This window comes from Bos javanicus, chromosome 4, assembly GCF_032452875.1.
Source record: "Bos javanicus breed banteng chromosome 4, ARS-OSU_banteng_1.0, whole genome shotgun sequence".
NCBI classification, from domain to species: domain Eukaryota; kingdom Metazoa; phylum Chordata; class Mammalia; order Artiodactyla; family Bovidae; genus Bos; species Bos javanicus.
The window spans coordinates 19,700,253-19,724,684 of NC_083871.1; the positions used below are offsets into that span (position 1 = coordinate 19,700,253).

The 24,432-nt window shown below is 34.2% G+C and overlaps 1 protein-coding gene across 11 annotated transcripts in view; it reads left to right on the forward strand.

Moving 5' to 3' along the window:
* The window catches only part of PHF14 (PHD finger protein 14), a 199,482-nt gene that overhangs the window by 90,142 nt on the left and 84,908 nt on the right, over positions 1-24,432 (forward strand). For 10 of the 11 annotated variants that reach the window (XR_009735798.1, XR_009735800.1, XR_009735799.1 and 7 more), the window contains exons 15-16: positions 4,691-4,741; positions 4,860-4,981. Coding sequence is in view for 6 of the 11 variants with exons in the window: in XM_061413572.1 (XP_061269556.1) it covers positions 4,691-4,741; positions 4,860-4,981 (173 nt within the window). In the remaining 5 variants the exon portion in view is untranslated. Of the gene's footprint in view, positions 1-4,690; positions 4,742-4,859; positions 4,982-7,474; positions 18,900-24,432 lie in introns of those variants that run through there. The other variant, XM_061413577.1, reaches the window with a different exon arrangement.

Below are 24,432 nucleotides of genomic sequence, written 5' to 3' on the forward strand. Positions count from 1 at the left end.
TATGTGAAATCCATCTTAATGATATCAAAGATGTTGAGACACTGTCTTTTAGTTTTAAATTTAGTTCATTTGTGAAATGAATCATTCTAACCTTGGGAAAATAATCATACATCTGACTTAATTATAAATTAAAATAACCCAGAATTAAAATTTGTTAAGTTTATTGGTCTAAACAAGTGAAGTTATTGAAATATTTATTTATTTCAGATGGATGTGCTTTTAAAATGATGCCTATAGTTACAAGTGTTTTATTCTTTCCTAACTTAGATACATTGTCTCTAATATTATGCCACTCTTTGTGGGTGTTTTTATCACCTCCTGTTTTCAAGTAAATGTGTCAAAGACAGGTAGAGCCAGGTGATCTAAGCAGCTCAGATTGTCAGTTTTCCCTGAGCAAATAAAGTTCTTAAAAAAATAACAAAGAAAAAAATAGGAATGTGTTAAGATGTGGAATGATTTTCAGACTTCCATTTACTTTTAAGAGTGTAATAATTGAAAAGGAACCTCAATTTGGAAATAAAGTTTGAATTATTTGGAATGTCTAGATAATATATTTGTTCTAAGTTCTAAAGCACCTTCTTAAATATTTTTTTTTCCTTTTTCCGTGCACTATGTTCTCCCTTCTGCTTTATCTTGTTTCTAAAGTAGTGTCAAGCTCAATGTATACCATGAAATGACCACCTGGTTATGAATACTTATGTACATCTAAGATGGGGCAAGATCTTTGATTATTGAAACTTGTTGGATGAGGCAACCTTTTTTCTTTTCCTGTCATTTCTCCTTTTTAACTCCCCTTATGTTTTTGATTCACTAGAGATACCATGTTTAACATATTTTGTCTGTTTTGTTTGTAGACTGGTGTGAATTGCAACAGTTGCTGACACTTCATTAAAACTAGGGGGCAAAAACCCACTACTCTCAGTATTTTCTTGGTTTAGGGACTTGATATTGTGATGCAGTCTGTTTGGATTAAATCCTCTTATTCTTAATTTTTGGAAATGCTAGTTTATATCATATTTGCTAAAGAAGCTTGCTATAAATCACTTTGGTAATGGATCATGTTAGTCATTGTATGTATAGGGTACCAAATTGAGTAGAATATAGAGTCAGCTTGAGGTATTGAGGTCTCCACTCCTTTGGGTAGACTTGTCTCCTTTGTCTCATTCACTTTTTTCAAAATGTAAGAACTTTTCATTTAGACATAAGAGTGTTACAGTTTATTTAACTATCAAGGGAGAATAAGACATTTGCTTTCTTTTGATAGTTTTACTCAACTCTATGTGGAATTAAATTATTAATCTTGGATTTATCATGCAAGAAAAATCACTGAATTGAGAGTTGTGAGACCTGGGTTTGAAGTTCACCTTCGGTCAGTTATCAGCTGTGTGATCACAGCTGATCAAGTTACTTCCGTGACCTGTTTTCTCAAAACTCTAAGATGCTATAATTTCATGTTGCTAGTAACAACCTTGTTTTTCTGGCTAGAAATTGTTTATGTTGGTTTCTTGTATTTAGTTATTTAAAATTACTGCAGGAATACGTAAATGATTACCTTCTTGTAATATGTGCACTTAAGTTAAAATCACTTAGATAATTACAAATGTTTAGTCATTTAAAAATACTGCTTTCATAAAATATAAAACAATTTATAAACGTAGAGATACGTAACTGTAGTTATGAGATAGGATCAGTGTGACATTATTTATACTTTATGATGGTAATTGCAGTATGGGTGATAGCTTACAGTGAATGAGGTCGGACTTGTTATCTCCAAAGAAGATTTAGCTTCAGGACCAGGGACCAGGCTTGATCACTCAATAGCTTTTGTGTAGCAGAGTTTTATTAAAGTATAAAAAGTGAGAGAAAGTTTCTGACATAGACATCAGAAGGGGGAAGGATAGTGCCAGAAACTCACTAGTCTTATCAAGGCCTTATATACTTTTACTAGACCTGCTCCCACAACATACATCTTAAATTAACAAGATTAGAACTAACACTAGAAAGGTCTTAACAGACCCACTCCCACAATATATTTCTTAAGATAACAAGATTAGTCAGGATGTTCTTGTTAAGGAGAAACTTGGCCTTCAGCAAGATAGATTGTTATATTGACTAAGACAAAGCTATGTAGGAAAAAAACCTTTGTCCTTTTCTCCTCCTTGAGAGCCCTGGACCCCTTTCTCTTTGAGGGCTCTGGACCCCTTCCTCCTTGAGGGCCCTGGACTTCTTACCAACCTACCTAAAGATTAGCTCTTCCATGGGTATGTAAAGCTTCCAATTGATGGAATCAAATCAGATGTTTGAAAATTTGAAGTATTAATCAGAAATGGTAAAAATTATGTATTTTTAAAAGAACTGAGAATATGAACTTGGAGCATTGACATATATACTTTAAAAATTAATTCAGTGAGTAGATGATTCAAAAACTAGATGACTCAACAAAAGATGGGTTGAATGAAGAGAAATATAGAGATGTGTGAAGGCCGTTTGAACATTCTTTAGATGTTCAGAGAAGTCAATGGCAACCCACTTCAGTACTCTTTCCTGGAAAATCCCATGGACGGAGGAGCCTGGTAGGCTGCAGTCCATGGGGTCGTGAAGAGTCAGACACGATTGAGCGACTTCACTTTCACTTTTCACTTTCATGCATTGGAGAAGGAAATGGCAACCCACTCCAGTATTTTTGCCTGAGGAATCCCAGGGACGGCCGAGCCTGGTGGGCTGCCGTCTATGGGGTCGTACAGAGTCAGACACGACTGAAGCGACTTAGCAGTAGCAGCAGAACTAAAATAAGTAATTTGAATATTTTTCCTCTAATAGTGGTTATTAATTTTGATCACCTTATTGAAGTGGCTCTATGCATAATTTTTGCAAATTGAAAATAGATTATTAGAGAAGGAACAATAACTTACCCTTTTTGTCAGTGTTATCATTTGTATTATCTGGTATATTCATTTGTAGTTTCAATCCAAATACTTATTTTATTTAAACAAATTTATTGAATTTCTATATAATATGCATTATATTAAGTTTAATTGGGTCTGAAAAGATGAATATGACATGGTCCTTACCAGTTTTGGAAAAAATTGTGTAGGGGGGCAGAATTTGAAGCATAAAAGGAAGGAATGTCATAGAGGGGAAAGATGACTATACAAAGAGCTAGCCATAAGGTTTTAATTAGGACTTGGGTAAGTGTTGTCAGTATTAAAGGCTGTTTTCAAACTTTAATGTGTGTATGACTTACTTGAGGATCTTGTGAAAAGACAAGTTCTAATTCAGTATGTTGTTGTGGGCATGAGATTCTTCATTTCTAACTCCCAGTGGATGCCAGTGCTTATGAACCATGATTCGTATTTTGAGAAGCAAGGCATAGTAGTAATTCCTTGGAATTAAAAATAGATGTATGTGTGCTCAGTCACTCAGTCATGTCCAGTGTGGACTGCATTTGAAACCTTTCCCTGGGTATAATTTCCTTTTTCTTCCTAATTTCTTCTATAATATAATCAAAATAGACTGATTGAGAGTGTAAGTGTAAATGAATATGTTGTCTTTAAATTTGCTTATTTTGAATGACTGATTATTTAACTCTTGGTCATCTGTTGTTGTTCAGTTGCTCAGGTGTGTCTGATGACTTTGTGACCCCATGGACTGCAGCTGGCCAGGCTTCCCTGTCATTTACTGTGTCCCTGAGTTTGCTCAAACTCATACCCATTGAGTTGATGATACCATTCAACCATCTCATCCTCTGTTGCCCCCTTCTCCTCGAGAAGCAGATTAAACAGGATGTGGATTCTAAATAACAAGTGACTTAGTACTGTGGCAAATTGAAATGACAGTAATTTAGAATTGTTTGTCCCTACTGTAACTTGAGAATAATGTTCCTTGATCTCAGCAGTCAGACGAAGCAAGTTTTGAAAGTGGTGCCTCCTTTCTCTTCATTCTCTCTTAAGAACAGTGATCTTCACGTGAGAATTATAGATTTCCAGAGTCTGTGCTACATGGGTCGAGATTTTTAACATATGGACTGCAAATACTGTTGTACTTGTATTACTTTAAAACATACAAATGTTGTCTTTCACATGGTAAATGTGTTCTGAAATACAGGATATAAGTTTCAAGAGTTTTAAGTAAATAAGCTCAAGCCACCTGTACCATGTTTTAGTTCATTTTATTTTAACCAGGATTGGGAGACATCTGAACCCTTTGCCTCCCTTGTTGCATAGCTGTTAAAAGTTGATTCTTGTTACTCTGACGTGTTTGTGCAGCACACACACACACACACACACACACACACACACACAGAGGCATGCAATAGATGTATTGTGAGTCCAGGGTTAGCTCTAGCAGTCATACTTGATAAGTTATGAAAGTTTAAATGTTCTTCATAAATCATCATAGTATGACACCTATGGTGTTCATAAATCTTCAAGCTAATTTTGTAGCTTATTTTTCTTATCAGATATCTGTTATTTAAAAGTAAAGCACTGTTACTATAGGCTGTACTTAATTTGTCATGTTTTTATTTTCTTATATAAATTGTAACAAAGTGTAATAGAGCAGTACGGCATTAATTAGAAATGCTGCTAACTTTCCAAGTGCTTAACCTAAGCAGTAAAAATTTATTTTTACTGTTAATTAAATATTGGATATTTTTGTGGATTTTTCTTTCTTTCTTTCTTTCTTTTTTTAGAGAACCAGAGGACGAAAACGAAGCTTCATTCCTGAGGAAGAAAAACATGAGGTTGGAATAAGTTAAGCATATTTTGCATAGTCTAAACTTTGAGAAACTTCCTTGCTTAAAATTATTTCTGTTTTCCTTGTATCCTGATTTTATATTTTGTTTCTTCCTTGTATGACAGGAAAGAGTTCCTAGAGAGAGAAGACAGAGGCAGTCTGTGTTACAAAAGAAGCCCAAGGCTGAAGATTTACGAACTGAATGTGCAACTTGCAAGGGAACTGGAGACAATGAAAATCTTGTCAGGTAAGCTGGATGCTGAGACTTTAGGGGATTAAGGTTCCATCCTAATCATTTTCTCATCGCAGATAAAATGGGGGGGAAAATCACAGTATAGGACCTTTCTTAAAATCTTGAGTGAAAAAAGTACTTCAGAAACAAATTTCATCCAATGTGCTACACATGGTTATTCTCTGGATTTAGATATAGTTAAGAGTGATAATCTGGATTTTGAACAGAGAATTAATTTTCCCTTGACATGAGAAGTTGACTGTGTCCTATAGATAGAGGCCACAAAAATAATTTGATCTAAACTCTTTGCGCTAAGGTTATTATGTTTTATCTCATAAAGCAATAAAATTACTGAGTTTTGTTAGCATATAAAAGTTGATAAGTTTTTTAGCAGTAATGTTGACACGAGCTTTGTTAGTACTTTATCATTTTTCAAAAAAAATGTGTTAAATGCTTCTCTCTTATGAAATAAAGAAAGGTGAAAAGATGGCCTAGTTAGACATTTTTTGTTTTCTGTTTTGTTTTCTTGTTTCTTTGTTTTGTTTTGTTACTTTTTTTTTTTTTAAATCAGACATAATTCTAATCCGGAATCTCAGGTGATGTGGCATAGTGGCCATTCCTGAGGGTCCAGAGACTGCTCATTTTAGCCATTTGCTGCCTCTCTTGCTGAGATGATGAAATTGCGCAAAGCTTTCAGTGAGATGAAGCAGTGGGTGGGTGAGAAAAAGGAGACCTTATCTAAAAAGAGGTATCCTCTTTCAAAGGACAGTGACACAAAGAATTTTTTAGTATGTTATGGGAACACTTTCTGGTTTCCTTCAAAAATTGTCTTTTGATAAACCCCTGACTAACTCATGGCATAGAAATTAAATGATTCAAAAATTATTAATGTGTATTAATACCTTTATAAGATTTTAAATATTTGCTTCCAAAATGATGTCATTTGTTTGTCATTAGAAGTATAATTTGCTTGTTTTAATTTCTTATATTAGAGGCATGTGGTTTTAAATTTCACGACTTTATGCCGTCATTGAGATAGAAAAAGAAAAAGTATAAATTCCAGTGAAGAAATACAGAGTGCTTCAGCAAACTTGAAAAAGTCTGTAATATTAAACAACTGTTTTTTGAAATAGTTTATGTAGAATATCATGAGAGCTTTCCTGGAGATTAAGCTTATTTAAGTTTGGGGTAAATTAGTTCTAGTATCAGAAGAGACCCATGAGTAATTCTCATCACAACATGATCTTCTGTTTTATATAAAAAAAGAAATCCCAAGCATAAGCATAACATACTGGAATGCATAAAACAACAAATAAATAAAAGAAAAAACATAAAAGCACTCTTACATAATGAACAAAAATTCAGTCTAGAATTGAGAGTGGCATTGTGGGGCATGATCATTTTGAAGCAATAGTTAAGAGAGCTGGTTATTCTTTTTATAACTATTAAAATCTATGTAAATATCTACCTCCTATTTATTTTCTTAAAATAGTAGGCTGATGCAGGACTTCTTGTATAGACTCTACATGTTTTTGTCAGGTTTTTATTTTAAATTATTTGGTGATACATTTGAAAAAAAAGAACCTAAGAAGTAAATAAATTTTCATCTTAAAAACCACTTTATAACAAGAGTGTCTCCAGGACATTGTTTTATAGTTGTCTTAAAAAAGAAAAAATAGGTATCACCTTTCTTTGGTTCTTGATAAACATTTTTATCTATTATTAGCCTTTCCTCTCATTTATTTAATCAGTTCCTATTATAAAATTTTCATCCTCACTTGCATTATTATAACATTCCAATGTCGGATTTTTGTGAAAGTCTTCTGGAAGGTAAAGATATTTTTGTTACTCGAGAAATGATGGATATACAAATCTTCCTCCCTAGTTTTGCCTTGTTAACAAGATAATATCAGATTTTCTGCAAAGATTTTAGAGGTAATGAAGAGGGAATTAAATGTTTTATAAACATTATATATTAATAATGTTCTGAGAACAAAATAAGCTGGATATAAAGCCTCACCATAAAATGTTTTATAGTTATGATGTGATTGTTCTTTAAAAATACATATATATTTTATCTACATTTTATACACACACACACACACACACACACACACACACACATTTAGTTTAAACACATTGCTCTTGGGTTAAAGAAGAATTTTATGTAGAATTTCATGTGTTTCAAGAGGTATGCTTATAAGCCAATATCTACCATTTCCCCTAAGATCTCTTTTATTTTGTAATGGTACCATTATTGTTTGCAAACCCCTCTCCCCAAAACCCACACTTTTATGATTAAGTTGCATCTTAAATATTATGTACACATGATATTTTTTTAACTTTACTTTTAAGACATTTTAATTAACCTTTTTTTCCCTGAAGATATATTTCAGTGCTTGATCATAATACTTATTATATATGTTTATTAAGTCTTCTTATAAAATCAAACTTCTTGGGTCATAATTTAATTATTAATATTATATTGAATATACTGTATTTTCTCAGGTTCCTCTGAACTAATGTACATGACTCACTGGAATCGGCTGTTTAGCAGCTTTGATTTTGAAACCACACTTCTCTATGTAATTCAGGCTATATAAAAAATTCTTATGATGTTCCTGGCTTTTTCAATTATTTGTAAATATGTATATGTTAATTTACATGTATTTTTTTTTAATATCATGAGAAAGTTGCATTCAATTTGTCAGTTACCTGTAATAGTAGGTTCCAAATGTGATTTTCTGTTTTGCCTTTTAAGTTTTCTCAGGTCTTTGACAAGTAATTTAGAATATCTTTGTCTTGGTTTTTTCCTCTCTTGTACATGATCACAATCATGCTTTATAAGCTTTATGAGTTATTCTGTATAAGATAGTAGGGAAGTGGTATTATTAATACTTAGTAATTCAAAGAATACATGTATGTGTGCTCTGAAATAAGGGTTCTAGTTGGTAAATATGTTACATTAATAATACTAATGCATATTTTTTTACCTTTTAGAGAGTGTGCTTGTCCTGTTTTTGTATATGATTATTCTTGCAATAAGGGAGACAAAAAATTTGAATTTGTTGAAACATGGTCCCTAAAATGATTTGACCAACTGTTTCTTCTAAACATGGGAAATATGAAAGTTATCAGTGTCTTAAGGATGAAAAATGGGTTTACATTATTATATTGATTAAAAAAAATAGTTCTTCCTTTTTTGCCATCTACTTTTTAAACTTAATTAAAATTTAACTGGAAAGTTTCCTATTGAAAATATATTTCTCTGTGTTATTTAGTGCAGTTAAATGCTAAAGGGCAAATTGAAACTGTCTTCAAATTATGAGGTCTTTGGGGATATTTATCTTTTTGCTCTGAATGTTCCTTGTTGGAGGTACTTTTGAGCTCTTAGTGATATCTTACTTGGTTTTGCTTCCTCAGTTCCTGGGACATTTAATTCTCAGTAAATGCGTGGCAAATGAGTGACTTTGCCATATGAGTAGTGACCGATTATTCTTTGCTGAATTAATTTAAAAACATTTAGTATTCTAATTTGTTCCTAGAACAAATTGTTCACTCAGTATATGATAAAATGTTTAAAAGACTTAATAAAGGAGGATTACTTTCATGTCGCTAAAGAGCAGTGGTTTTTTTCTGTGCTTTAGGTAAAGGACTAGGAATCACAAATTTGAAATGTTAGTTGATATATTAATGTAAAAGTAGAAATAAAGTGATTATTCTTCTTGAACATATTTTATTTTCAAAAGATAGATTTTAGAGGTAGGTTGGCTTTTGTTCTCTACACATCTTTATCAAACTATCAAGTTAGGAATAAGACCAAAATTTTAGGCTTCAAATTTTAAACTCAGTGGGACACATTTTATTGCTTAATGGGAGATAGGAGAGAGGAAAAAGATCTCCTAAAACTAAGATCCTTAAAATCCATTAGTCCTCTTAAATAACATCTTTAGTTTTATCTTGTATTGTGGCCATTACTTAGAAGCATTGAGGGTAGGAAGTGAACTGTGCAGGTGTTTTATTTTTATAGCTAAGTCTATACCATTAACTGTTTACTATATGCTCTTCCTTATTTGAGTATATGGCAAATTATATAGGTATTGAACCATTTTGGTTACAAGGTTAGGATGTTTATTTGGTCTGTTAACACTGTTATTAGCACTTTTATTTATTTGGCATTTTAAACATCTAGCTTCTGAGTGCCATCCTCAAAATAATTTGATGTTATCATAAGTTACTAGGAACACAAACACAAATTCATATTTATCAATTATTTCAAATATTGGTCTCTGTGATAATTCAGATTTTTCAATTTATAATTACCTTTCCTGTTTTAGCTTGTTGGAGGTTTATAGATTGCCTGAGTCATAGTAAGGGGTGTTTTATTCCCCAGAGATTCGGTTAGACTAAGAGCAGATCTTACTTATAACTCTATGTTCACAGAATGTAAGATCACTTTAAATACTAATAGATTGTTTTAAAGTACTTAAAAAAAATAAAACTAAGTTTCATTTCTCTTAAGAATAATTGATTACATTTGATAGATTGCCTAAAATATTTCATACTGTTCATGGGGTTCTCAAGGCAAGAATGCTGAAGTGGTTTGCCATTCCCTTCTGCAGTGGACCACATTTTGTTAGAACTCCCCACCACGACCTGTCTGTCTTGGGTGGCCCTACATGGCCTGGCTCATAGTTTCATTGAGTTAGACAAGGCTGTGGTCCATGTGATTAGATTGGTTAGTTTTCTGTGATTGTGGTTTTCAGTCTGTCTGCCCTCAATAAGGATAAGAGGCTTAGGGAAGCTTCCTGATGGGAGAGACTGACTGAGGGGGAAACTGGGTCTTGTTCTGATTGGCAGGGCTCAGTAAATCTTTAATCCAATTTTCTGTTGATGGGTGGAACTCTGTTCCCTCCCTGCTGTTTACCTGGGGCCAAACTGTGATGGAGGCAATGAAGGTAGAGTTGGCCTCCCTCAAAAGATCCATTGCATGTACAGCGACACTCAGTGCCCCCAACCCCGCAGCAGGCCACCTGACCCACGCCTCTGCCAGAGATACCCAGACACCCACGGGCAAGTCCGGGGCAGTCTCCTGTGGGGTCACTGCTCCTTTCTTCTGGGTCCTGGTGCACAGGTTTCTGTTGTGCCCTCCGAGAGTCTATTTCCCAGTCCTGGCAGCTCTATGGTGGGGTTAATGACAACCTCCTCCAAGAGGGCTTATGCCATACCCAAGTCTGCTGCACCCAGAGCCCCTGTCCCTGCAGCAGACCACCACTGACCGGTACCTCCACAGCAGATGCTCAAACACAGTTCTGTCTTAGTCTCTGTGGGGTCCCTGGGTCCTAGTGCACATATGGTTTGTTTGAGCCCTCTGAGCGTCACTGGCGGGAATGGGGTTTGATTCTAAATGCATATTCACCCCTCCTACTTTCTTGCTGGGGCTTCTGCTTTGCCCTTGGATGTGGGGTATCTCCTCACTGCTGGTCCAGCAAGTGCAGCCGCCCCTCCTGACCTTGGGCGTGGGGTATCTCCTATCTATTTCTGCTTTATTGACTGTGCCAAGCCGTTGACTGTGTGGATCACAGTAAACTGTGGAAAATTCTGAAAGAGATGGGAATATCAGACCACCTGACCTGCCTCTTGAGAAATCTGTATGCAAGACAGGAAGCAACAGTTAGAACTGGACATGGAATAACAGACTGGTTCCAAATAGGAAAAGGAGTATGTAAAGGCTGTATATTGTCACCTTGCTTATTTAAGTTATATGCAGAGTACATCATGAGAAACTCTGGGCTGGAAGAAGCACAAGCTGGGATCAAGATTGCTGGGAGAAATATGAATAACCTCAGATATGCAGGTGACACCACCCTTATGACAGAAAGTGAAGAAGAACTAAAGAGCCTCTTGATGAAAGTGAAAGAGGATAGTGAAAAAGTTGGCTTAAAACTCAACATTCAGAAAATGAAGATCATGGCATCTGGTCCCATCACTTCACGGCAAATAGATGGAGAAATAGTGGAAGCAGTGACAGACTTTACTTTCTTGGGCTCCAAAATCACTGCAGATGGTGACTGCAGCCATGAAATTAAAAGATGCTTACTCCTTGGGAGAAAAGTTATGAGCAGCCTAGACAGCATATTAAAAAGCAGAAACATTACTTTGCCAACAAAGGTCGTCTAGTCAAGGCTATGGTTTTTCCAGTAGTCATGTATGGATGTGAGAGTTGGACTGTGAAGAAGGCTGAGTGCCGAAGAATTGATGCTTTTGAACTGTGGTGTTGGAGAAGACTCTTGAGAGTCCCTTGGACTGCAAGGAGATCCAACCAGTCCATCCTATTGGAAATCAGTCCTGAGTATTCTTTGGAAGGACTGATGCTGAAGCTGAAACTCCAGTACTTTGGCCACCTGACGTGAATAGCTGACTCATTTGAAAAGACCTTCATGCTGGGAAAGATTGAAGGTGGGAGGTGAAGGGGACGACAGAGGATGAGATGGTTGGATGGCATCACTGACTCAATGGACATGAGTTTGAGGAAACTCCAGGAGTTGTTGATGGGGGAAGCCTGGCGTGCTGCGGTCCTTGGGGTCACAAAGAGTCGGACACTACTGAGCGACTAAACTGACTGACTAAAATATTCAGCATGATTTATTTTGATTATACACTTTCTAATTTATTATTTCTTATGTAGTTTATCACACAGTGATCAGTCTTAATGATAAAATTTGCATATTTATGTAGGAATGTCAAGTGATGGTGCAAATGTATATTATTTGGATATTTATAAATTAGAAACAAATTGTAAAATGATTTTTCTTCTAATAAACTTCAAATTATTAAAAACATTTCCTGCACAAAGACATTTCTGGTTAATCTTCTGTTTCTATTCCTTATTTTTACCAACAGTTTCAAGGATAGGTTTTAATGTTTTGTTTTGTTTTATAACCCTGAGTCAGTGATTGGTGTAGTACAAATTGCTGTGTTCTAAAGGATTGTTTCCAAAGCTTGGAGATCTAATATTTCTTTCAATTATATGTAGTAAAATGTATCCCTTCATGTCACCCTGATGTCCTGTGTGATATATCTCTTCTTGAAGTTCACTGCTGTTAGTGCTGTAATATTACTTGTCTTGGCTCTCTTGCAAGTATGGCCATCTAGAAGGTACAGTCTCTGTTTTACATATCCTTATAGCTCCCCTCTTCTTACTCCAAGTCACTGAGCAAAGAGCGCCTCCCTGTGGTAGTTGATGGCTTACACACTTCATAGGAGGTTGCGTTACAGAATCATTGGCCAGATATTAAATCTTTCTAATTTTTATTTTTAATATAAAATAGGCTTAAAATATTATCAAAAATCTGATATAAAAATCTAATTTTACATAAAAGGCAAGGATAAAGTAGCATATCAAGATGTTGAAAGACATATAGACTTCCTATAACTCATAGCCTGAGGAAATGTGCTAATTCTTTAACAAGATTCTCATCAAAAGGGAAGGTAAGTGTAGCGTTCTAAATACAAACTAATGAAGCACTTGCAATTATTTGAAAATTTAAACAGAGGAGTACAATTATGACTTGAAATTTCCTTTTCTTAGGTTTTTTAACTGCTTAAAAAACTTTTACTTTTTGAATAACCATAATAAGAAATAGTTTATAGAAACAGATTTTCAAGGAATTCTGATATGAATACCAAACAACATCACCTAATGCATAAGTAAAATTAAAATTGAATAGAATTCAGAAACTTCTGTCATATTCTGGAGAGTTTAACATCATTATATCCATATTTTGAGAAAATATTTCTAAATTTTCATTTTGTTTAACAATTGATTTTTAAGCTTTTTGTATTAAAAAAAAACCTAGTGAGGTCTACTTTAGTTTTGAAAGTTTATTATAATTTTTGAAGATTGGTTACTTATTTTTAACTTAAAAAAATGCAATCAGCTTAATACCAGAATTAAAACTCTATAAGAATGCCAGCATTTAATATATGAATAATGCTAGAATGTATAAAGAAATTAGCCTGAGCACTGATTAACAAAGATATTTTTCTTTCTATTTGTAATCAAAGATTGGAGAAGGAAATGGCAACCCCCCCAGTATTCTTGCCTGGAAAATTCCATGGACAGAGGAGCCTAGCAGGCTATAGTCCATGGGGTCGCAAAGAGTCGGACACGACTGGGTGACTTTCACTTTAATCAAAGATAAGTAGGAAAAATGCAAACATTGCAACTATTTAAAGTTTCATTATGTGTCACCCTATCTGATACATTTTTAAAAATAGATATTTTGACAAAATATGATCTTAATAATTTTGATGTAAACAACAGACATTAAAATTCAAGTAGGAAAAATGGCTGTATCTTATAGAAGTCTAGTTACATGTGATTTGTTCAGTGTTTTTAAATCCAGACTCTGTAAACTACTTAGAGAAACAATAATTAAGCTGCCCAAAGGTTGTAAATTCTGAATTAATGATGAAACGAGATGAAACCGTTTCATAGGAACATTTCTATAAAAATTGAAATATTTCACAGAAATATTTCATAGAAATATAAAAATGTATTCATAAATTGTCTAATCTAGTTTAGGTTTCAGGACAATATATTTTCCTATTTGCTCAAGCTTAGAATATATAGGAAGTAGTTTCAGAATTGCCAGCCCCAACCACTGCAAAAATAAATCTATTAAGTTCAGTAGTTGCTTGTGTATGTGTGTGTGTGTGGTTAAAGTTACAAACAGTGAAATGCATAAATGTTAAATGAATAAATTGGTGAATTTTAAGAAAAGCATGTAATAAAAAATTTTTTATGATGTGCTTATGTAACCCCCATTTCTATTAAGATGTAGAACAGTTTTCACTCTCAAGAGCTGTGCCCTTTCCTAGTCATTCCCTCTTCTCAAAGGCAACCACTGTATTTTTTTCCCCTAGAAGTTACCTCTGTAGAACATATAAATGGCATGTTTAGTTTTATTTGATTTCAGCCTTTTTAATGAATGTGTGAGGGAATGGCACTGTGGTTTTAGTTTGCATTACTCTGATGTATAATAATGTTGAGCACATTTTTATATGCTCACTGGCTGTTTGTATATCTTCCTTTGTGAGCTAATTATTTTGCTCATTAAAAAAAAATTGGGTTGTATGTTTAGTATTGAGTTTATATGAGTTTTTAATATACTCTATTTTGCAAATACATGTTTTTCAGACATACAATCTTTATCTATGGCCTGCTTATTCATTTTTTAATGGTATTAGAGAACAGAAATTACTAATTTTACTAAGTTCAGTTTAGCAACTTTTTATTTTATGATTAATGCCTTTGTGTCCTATCTCAGAAGTCTTTGCTTAGGTCCAGGTCACAAAAATTATCTTTGTGTTCTTCTAAAAGCTTTATGATTTATCTTTTATACTGAGATTGTGTGGTTCATCTGAAGTTAATTTTTGTTTAACTTCAGGTATAGTTAAGGAAGGTTTGTTTATTATCCCATGTGGATTTCTAGTTTTCTAGCACCAATTTTCTAACAAATTTCTAGCAAGCATTTCCTTTCTACATTAAGTTGCTTTGGTTTCATTGTTAAATATTAATTGACTTTTTAAATGAGGGTCAGTTTCTAGACTTTGTATTCTGTTCCATCAAGCTATGTACATATTTCTAGGCCAGTACTAATGTCTGGATTATTGAGGTCTTATCGTAAGCTTATTTGTTATTTGGGATCCTTTGCATTTTCATATGAGTGTCAGAAAGAGCTTTCCATTTTTATTAAAAGGAAGAAAGCCTGGATATGATACCAAAAAAAGCACAGGCCAGCAACAACAACAAAAATATACATTTTAGACTTCATTCAAAATTAGAAATGTCTGTGTCAAAGGAAATTACCAACAGAGTGAAAAGGCAACCAACAAAGTGTGAGAAAATATTTGCAAATCATGCATCCAATGAGAGATTGATATCAAGAGTGTAAAAAGAACAACAAATCATTTACAACAATGAAAAAAACTGATTAAAAATGAGCAAAAGACTTGAACAGACATTTCTCCAAAGAAATTCTCCAGTTATTAAGCATATGAAAAGATGCTATACATTAATCATTAGTGAAATTCAAAGCAAAACCACAATGAGATACTGCTTCAAACCCATTAGAATGACTATTATCAAACAAACAAAAATAGAAGATAACAAGTTTGGAGGAGGATGTGGAGAAAAAGAAATTTCACTTCTAGAGAGTGTATACCCCAAAGAATTGAAAGCAGGAGCTTAAAGAGATATTATACATTCATATTCATCGCAGCTTTATTGCTGTGTGGTTAGTCGCTCAGTCGTGTCTGACTCTTTGTGACCCCATGGACTGCAGCCCTACAGGCTCCTCTGTCCATGGGGATTCTTCAGGCAAGAATACTGGAGTGTGTTGCAATGCCTTCCTCCAGGGGATCTTCCCAACCCAGGTCTCCTGCGTTGCAGGTAGATTCTTTACCGACTGAGCCACCAGCAAAGCCCAAGAATACCAGAGTGGGCAGTCTATGCCTTCTCTAGGGTATCTTCCCGACCCAGAAATTGAACGAGAGTCTCCTGCATTGCAGGCAGCTTCTTCACCAGCTGAGCTACCAGGGAAGCGTGGCAGCATTATTAGTAGTAGTCAAATGGTGGAAACAAACCAAGTGTCCATTAATAGATGAATGGATAAAAAAAATATGATATATACATGTTGTTATTGTTTAGTCACTAAGTCAAGTCACTTTTTGCGATGCCACGGACTCTAGCCCACCAGGCTTCTCTGTTCATGGTGTTTCCCAGGCAAGAATACTGAAGTGGGTTGCCATTTCCTTCTCCAGGGGATCTTCCTGATCCAGGGATTGAACCTACGTCTCCTGCATTGGCTGGTGGATTCTTTACCACTGAGCCACCAGGGAAGCCCTCAGGATATATTTCAACTATAAAAAGGAAGGAAATTCTGATACATGCTATAACATGAATGAACACTGAAGACTTTCATGCTGACTGAAATAAGCCAGTCAAAAAAGGACAAATGTTGTATGATTCTACTTAATATGGGATTCTTAAGAGTAGTCCAATTCATAGAGACAGAAAGTGGGGTCATGGTTGCCAGGAGCAGGGTGACTGGGGAGTTAGTGTTTGAATAGGTACTGAGTTTAAATTGTGTAAAGTGATAAATGGTGGTGATGCTTGCACAACAGTGTGAATATACTTAGTGTGTCTGAAATGTACACTTAAAAACAGTTAAAATGGTAAATCTTACATATATTTAACCACAGTGTTTCAAAAGAAGCCTACTGGGATTTTGATTAGTTTTGTGTTGAATATGTGGATGAATTTGGGGAGCATTAATATTGGGAAGCATTAACAGCATTGTTTCCTGATGCATGAACTAGGTATATCTTTACATTTGTTCAGATTTTCAGATATCCATTATTTTTTCATCAATGTTTTTATAGTTTGCATTGTAGAAGTCTTACATGTTTATTATTAAATGTATTCCTAAGTATTTAATGTTTTTGATGCTATTGTATAAGAAATTATTAAATAAGGTTTAAAAAAAAAAAAAACCTGTTTATGCAGATGTTGAGAGCTGCCTGGTGTTGAGGTAGTCAGTCAGGATCAGAAGCCAAGCTGATCATTATGGTTAAAATCAGAAGGCTTTTGCTGTTTAATGGACCCAGGGACTGGAGTGAAGAAGAAGGGAAAGGGCTAGGAAATGGAAAAATACAGAGTCAGTGGCGAGAAGTGTTAAGACCTCTCAATAAGGAGATCTTGGCACAAGTAGGTGCACAAGCAGTGTTTCCGTCTAGCTTTTCCATCCTTCACAGATGGAGACCTCAAAAGTTGTATCAACTTTACAATCCTGGGATAAGGCCCTCCTGGGCTATATATTTGGATTTCATTTGCTAGTATTTTGATAAGGGTTTTGTGTCTCTATTCATTCATGTAAATATTATTCTTACAATTTCTTTTCCTAAGTCTTTATCAGATTTTGTTTTCCAGGTTATACTGGCCTTCTAGAAGATGTTAGAAAGTTTTCTTTTTTTTTTTAAGTATTTATTGATTGATTTTTATTTCTTCATTGAATTTTCATTGAATTCCTCAAATGTAACCATCTGGACCAGAGTTTTCTTTCTTTCTTTCTTTTTAAATTTAATTTTAATTGGAGAATAATTGCTTTTACAGTATTGTGTTGGTTTCTGCCATACATCAACATGAATCAACGATAGGTGTACATATGTCCCACGTCCCCTCCTTCTTGAGCCTCCCTGCCACCTTCCATCCCATCTTACCAGCTTCATTGTCACAGAACACTGGGTTTGAGTGCCCTGTGTCATGCAGCAAATTCCCACTGGCTATCTGTTTTGCATATGGTAAGGTACATGTTTCGGTGCCGCTGCTGCTAAGTCACTTCAGTCGTATCCGACTCTGTGCGACCCCATAGACGGCAGCCCACCAGGCTCCTCTGTCCATGGGATTTTCCAGGCTACTCTCTCCGTTCATCCCCCCTCTCCTTCCTCAGCTGTGGCCACAAGTCCGTTGTCTAGGTCTGTGTCTCCATTGCTGAGTTGCAGATAGGTTCATCAGTACTCTCTGTCTAGATTCCATATATATATGCTAATACACAATATTTGTTTTTCTGACTTATTTCACTCTTTATAATAGGCTCTAGGTTCATCCTTTGCTTTAGAACTGATGTGTTCCTTTTTATGACTAATACTCTATTGTATATATGTACTACAGCTTATTTATCCATTCATCTGTTGATGGACATCTAGTTTGCTTCCATGTCCTAGTTATTGTAAATAGTGCTGCAGTGAACATTGGAGTGTGTGTGCCTTTTCCAGTTATGGTTTCCTCAGGGTATATGCCCAGTAGTGTGATTGTTGGGTCATATGGTAGTTTATTCCTAGTTTTTTAGGGAATCTCTATACTGTATTCATATCAATTTACATTGATATGGCTGTATCAATTTACATTCCCACCAACAGTACAAGAAGGTTCCGTTTTCTATACACCCTCCCTAGCATTTATTGTTTGTAGATTTTTTTGATGGTGGCCATTTTGATTGGTAGGAGGTGATATACCTCATTGTATATTGATTTGCATTTCTGTAATGAGCAGCGTTAAGTATCTTTTCATGTGTTTATTGGCCATCTGTATATCTTCCTTGGAGAAATGTCTGTTTAGGTCTTCTGCCCACTTTTTAATTGGGTTGTTTGTTTTTCTGGTATTGAGTTGAATGAGCTCCTTGTGTATTTTGGAGATTAATCCTTTGCCAGTTGTTTCATTTGCTATTATTTTCTCCCATTCTGGACTAGAATTTTCTTTGTTGGGACGTTTTTGGTAATTAATTTCATATTAAAAAATCTTTACTTATTTATCATTACTTTTTATTTCTTGACTGCCCCATGCAGCTTGTGGGGGTCTTAGTAACCCAACTAGAGATTGAACCCACACCCACTCCATTGGAAGGACAGAGTCTTAACCACTAGACCACCAGGGAAGTCCCTCGATTTTTAAAATATTTAGATAATAGAGCTATTGAAAACTTTTTCTTTTGTCTTACCTTAGTTATGGTAAGCTGTGTTTTTCAAGCAATTTATTGATTTTATTTCCGTTGTCAGTGCTTCTTTTCTTGAGTATGCTGATCTTTTGGATGGGCACTACAACTGTTTGCTTGAGACTTCCCTGCTTCCTATACAATTTCAGATCATATTCTCTTTCTTCTAAGACTAGGTCTCTGTATTTACTTCTTTCGTGTATCCTTCCAGACGTATATGATCCCATAATGATGTTTTTCTTACTTTGATTGACCTTGGGACCCACATAAAATCCCACATCATGCTATTATCCAATTCCTTGGAAATTATCTATGAATTACTTTTTCACTAGATTAAGTGAGGCCTTCCATTTATTCATGATGATTCTCATAGTCTTCTACAATATGGCACAGAAAATTAATCAGAGTAAATTTTTGTTAAATTATTTACTGATACACTGCTAAGTCTGTATGCATTTCAGCCTTATACACTGAAATACTGTCATCTCTTTGAGAACAAAGACTTTTCTTTAGGTCTTAATTGATTTGTTTTTTCATTTTTACTTATTAAAAACAAACTTTAAAATAGTATATACTTGTAGCAAACAACAAAAAGCATAGGTAAATAAGGATTTCTGATTGACTATGATTACTTCACTGAGAATTAGACCTCAGTTAGTCCAAGCTTGTCTCTTACCAATTCTAGCAAGTTGCTGAATCTCAGAGGGTCTCTGTTTTTTTATTTGAATAGAAAAGATGTCAGGCTATATCATCTCTGAGCTCTAACAGACTACCTCTGATAATCATATGTGATGTTACAAGTTCCCAAACCTATACTAAATTACATTCCCTCACAGGCTCTCCTGTAAACACATACTTTCAGAATCTCTTTCTAGACTATCCTGTAACTATGTAGAATATATATATTTTTTGAGTAAGTCTCTTAGAGTGGAAGTCATTCTTGTTGACTTTTCTCTCATTTAGCTAAAGAGACTGGAAAATAAGTCAGTTCCCTTGGTACAGCCTACTTCCTTTGATAAAGAGCAAATATTTTTTCTTTTTAAAAATAACTATATTGAGATTTAATTTTCATACTGTACAAATTCAGCCATTTTATATGTAGACTGTTACAATTTTTAATAAATGTATAGAACTGTTCAGCTATCAATAGAGTGCCATTTTAGAAAATTTTCCATTACCTCAAAAAGTGCTCTGCTTATTTACTGTCAATCCTAGCTCCCACCCTGCCCTCAGACAACTCCTGCAAATATTCTCTTGTCACTGGTTCTTCATAGCCTGTTACTTTCCTGATCCATTTTTTTCATCTTCATATTACTCTTATGGGCTTCCCCAGTGGTCCAGTGGTTAAGACTCTGCACTCCAAATGCAGGTGTCATGGGTTTGATCCCTGGTTGGAGGAAGATTCCATATGCCATGTATCCCATATCCCACGCTCACCCTCACCCTCAGAAAACCACTGCAAATATTCTCTTGTCACTTGTTCTGCATAGCCTATTCCTTTCCTAATCCATTTTTTAATCTTAATATTATTTTTATATGTGTTTGATTAAATAAAATTAGTTTTTGTTGTTTTTTCTGCAAAAAAAATTTTTTAATGTGCTAAAGGCAATAAAGATTCTTTGCTGGAACAAACTTTAGTCAGGTTACTGTACTTTCTCCGAAGTTCATCTGTATGTTTCCTTATAATGTCCAGTTTTAGCAGGAACCCTGCTCAGTCAGTTTAAGCAGAACCTCTCACCCTTGATGTCTGATCACCCTAGGTATCTGATCCGGTTCCTCAGTCTCTACCATTCTGATCACCCAGGCATATCTTAAGAAAAAATTCTTTCAGGTCAGTTTAGCCAAAACCCCCTTAGCACTGATATTTCCACTTATTAATTTTCTATCTATTGATCCCCACCATGTACTTTTTCTATAAATTCCATCTTGGCCATACTGTATTCAGAGTTTGGCCCAGTCTTTCTGCCCCAGTATAAAATCCCAATGCAGTGGTTCCTAAATCTGTCATGATGGTCCTAAATAAAGCCTGCCATACCATCTTGAACACCTGTCATTGAATATGTTTCTTCTTTAACAAAAGAATTTAATGAAATAGATACTTCTAATTAAAGTGAATCTTGTATGTGAAAAACTTATCCCATTTTATTCCTTCTTCAGCATGATATTTTACATTGGATATTTTTAAAGCAAACCTGATAAATTTATGTGAAAAGCCTAAATGTTATTAAATTTCAGAGTCTTTCTACATTTTGGGAAACAGTTTTATATTGGAGAAGGCAATGGCAACCCACTTCAGTATAATGACCAATTAAAAATGGGTATTTATAGCCAGCCACCTGATTTAAAACTTGTTTCTGTTATTTGGGAATTCTGCCTTTATGTTCTCTGTGGTTTGGTTTCTTTATCTGTAAAATAACCATAGTCAATAGTACCTAACCCAGAGGTTGTTGGAGGATTAATTGAGATAAATAGAAGTAAATGGCTTGGCACAATAATTAGGGAATTGTAAATACCCTATATATGCAAACAACTGTAATAAACCATTTATATAACGCTTATATGGACCAGATACCATATATATATATGTACATGTTGAATCATTCAATCCTTAAAGCTACCCTATAAGGTGAGCAGTACTATTGCTTCCATTGAATTGTTGGGGCAACTAAGGCGTAAATAACTTCCCAAAAGAAAGTAGTGAAACTGACACTCAGATTCAAACAGTCTGTGCTCTTAGCTCATACAGACTCAACATAAATTTACATTTCAGCTCCCTGGTAGAATAAAACTTGTCTTTGATAAATGTATTTGTTTCAGGCTAAATGATGACATCCCTTTTGGGATCATATCTGATGTTTCAAATTTTGGTGTTTTTTTTTTAATTAAATCTGATGTTCTTTGAGACTAGTGCTGTAATCTTTATTCTTCCAACTATACTATTTGATTTTCTTTGATATTAAAAGGATTTATTAAAATTACTACTTTTTGTTTTTAACTTTAGATGTCATATTCTTCATTTGTACTTTATATTAAATGAGAGGCATAGGACTCAATAAATGTGACCTTTGTAGATGTTTATCTCTGGGACTTTTGTTTTTAAGGAAATATGCTCTATCCTTTTTTCAGGGGCAAGTTACATCTTTTACAAATAACTTTCAGGTTGAAGGGTATATGAATATATTTACATTGTATTTATGTTATATGTATACACATTAAAATGGTATATGTGTACATACTTAAATCGCATACATAATGTTGCATATATTAATTGAAGCTGCTGTTTGTGAAAATGTGTGATGCATCTTATCTTTACCATTTTGGTCACTCGTCATTTTAATTGTGGTCATCTGTTTACTAAATGCTTTTGTAGTCCCTCTGTGTTGTCTTGAAGAATACAACAGCATCATTCTAATAATAGACTGAAGAAATCTTGAGTTTATAGGCACAATGATGTGAAATTTTAGAGAGGTGAGTATTTGTATTAACCACCAGTTGTGGAAAAAAAAAAAAAAGATCACAAGTGCAGTATATTTGCATTTGGTAGATTAAATTTGAAAAACAGATTTACCTCTGTTGTAGTCAGCCTTTTAATTACCTGTGATCTGAGGGTTTTGTTTTTGAGAAGAGAGATTATTTAAATGAATAGAACAATACAAGTTAGTAGACGAAGAATTGTGGTCCCTTGAAATTCAGTGAGCAAATAAGAACATTGTCATTTCAGAATCTTTGTAAAATAAATGTTAATTTGTTCCCCACTTGGGAAGTTTTGCATCATTTAGTTGATTCTTTAGCATACATAAAACTGAGACTTAAATCTCAGAAATGCATAACCTCAGAATTCTTTAACCTTAGGGTGATCTTGTTCAGGTTTTAAAATGTACATGTGTGAATGTGTGTGTATTAGCTATAACATTGGTGTATTTGAACAAATGTTTTCATATTTATATCTCTGTTTTTTGAATAAGGATAAAAGTAAGTTATCAAACCTCATTTTTCCCTTATTTCACCCTATTCACTTATTATTTAGATGTGGTATATGTCATTATTACAGCTCTAATTTTCCACATAATGCTGTTAACATATATGAAGAAATTATTGATTAGGAAAGCCAGGAATATAATTTTCTTGCTTATTAAGGACAGTCTCTCTTTGGCAGTGATAGTACATTTAATGTTTATCTTAATAGGCTCAAAAAATGAACCTCACTTGAAAACTTCATTAGATAACTAACCAGGCAAAATGATGGTGGAGGGTATAGGACTAAAACTGAGAGTTTGAAGACTGTGTCACCTTGAGGATGCAGACAACTTTTCTGGAAACCATCTATCTCATTTATAAATTAAGCAATGTGTTAGATATATTTGAAGATAGCTTTTAATTTTCACATTCTGTGATTTCATTATATCATAGACTAAAGGATAAGAGAAGGAAATTCAGAAATGAAAAATACCCCGCAGTCTGCGATTTTGAACAATTTACAGCACAAACCTCCTACCAACAATGCTATTTTTTTATCGTATTAATCCATATTATTTTTCTAATTTTGTTGTCAATTATATATTTTATAGCTCATAGCTTACCAGAGCATATGAATTAATTTTAAGGCAGCCACTTTTCATTTTTTACTAATTGAGATGTAGGTTTGTGAGAAATAGTTTATAGTAGAAACTGTTTTCTTTCACTTTGGAAAGTTTTTTATTTTCTTAATTCTATAAAATAAAATTTTATAGATTGAGCTTTTAAAATATACTTTAAATATATTAATATAAGTAATCTATTCAAATATTAGTAGATTAAAATATTACCTGGGTATTTATAGCATATCTCATTTACTGTATCTTTATAGTTCTTAATTGATTTACATGTATGATATATGATTTCTTTTCATTTTAATTTCTAAGAATATTCCTTTTAATTGTTTATTTTAACCCTTTTTGTGAAACAGTTTCAGTTACATTTATCCTAAACTGAAATGAGTTAAGATTAACCAACTGCTGAGTTAACTCTTTCTATAACAATGCAGTTAATAATATTTAAAATTAAATATAGTATGCCTGTGTACAGCAGGCTCCCATTTAAATGGAGTTTTCTCTAATTCTGGCGTTAGTTTCTAGACTGAACTCGTGTATTATTAAGAAAATACGCAATCAGGAACTAGGTTGATAATGTGAAAAGAGTTGGTAGCTGACTTTTACCACTGCACATAAACAGCACAGTTATTCTGAGTCGCAGTATCACTTTCAGTCAGATAACCACTAAAATCACTGCACTGTGGTTTCTGAAAATGCCATAATCCTTCAAATGCCACATTAAACCGAGAGAGAAAACCGTCAGCAGTGCCTGCACGGTTATGTAGAAGGATGAGCTGTGAACCAAGTGAAAAGATGTTCTGGAAGAACAGTAACCTTTCCCTTGATGTGTGCATTTCCCATTACATTTTTGACACAAAATGTTGCAGAATGATTTAATGGTGGCATTTTGTTTTGCTGACTCCTTTTTTTCATTAAAAAGAAACCAAAGTTTAGGATGGGAATGTAGGGGAAGAGTGACCAAGCACTGAATTCTATTATAGGAATCTGTTTTCAAAATAAATAAGTTAAATTTTTTTTAGTAACATGACTATTACCCCTTTACATTTTATGTTAACTGTGATACACAAATCATTTAGTTCTATTATATCTTTAAAGCAGTGTTTTTATTCTTTCAAGTTAATTTTTTTTGTCCATTTGTCCTCCCCTCTCCTTTTTTCTTCCTAGTAACTCTTGGTCAGAAATGACACGTCAGTAAATCAGGGCAGCTTTGTTTAGTAATTACATAGACCTTACCTATTACGTGTAACCAGAAAGTATCCTACTTTTTATTGTCACTTAAATGTGTATTATTAGAGCTGATTTTATAGGCTCACTGGTC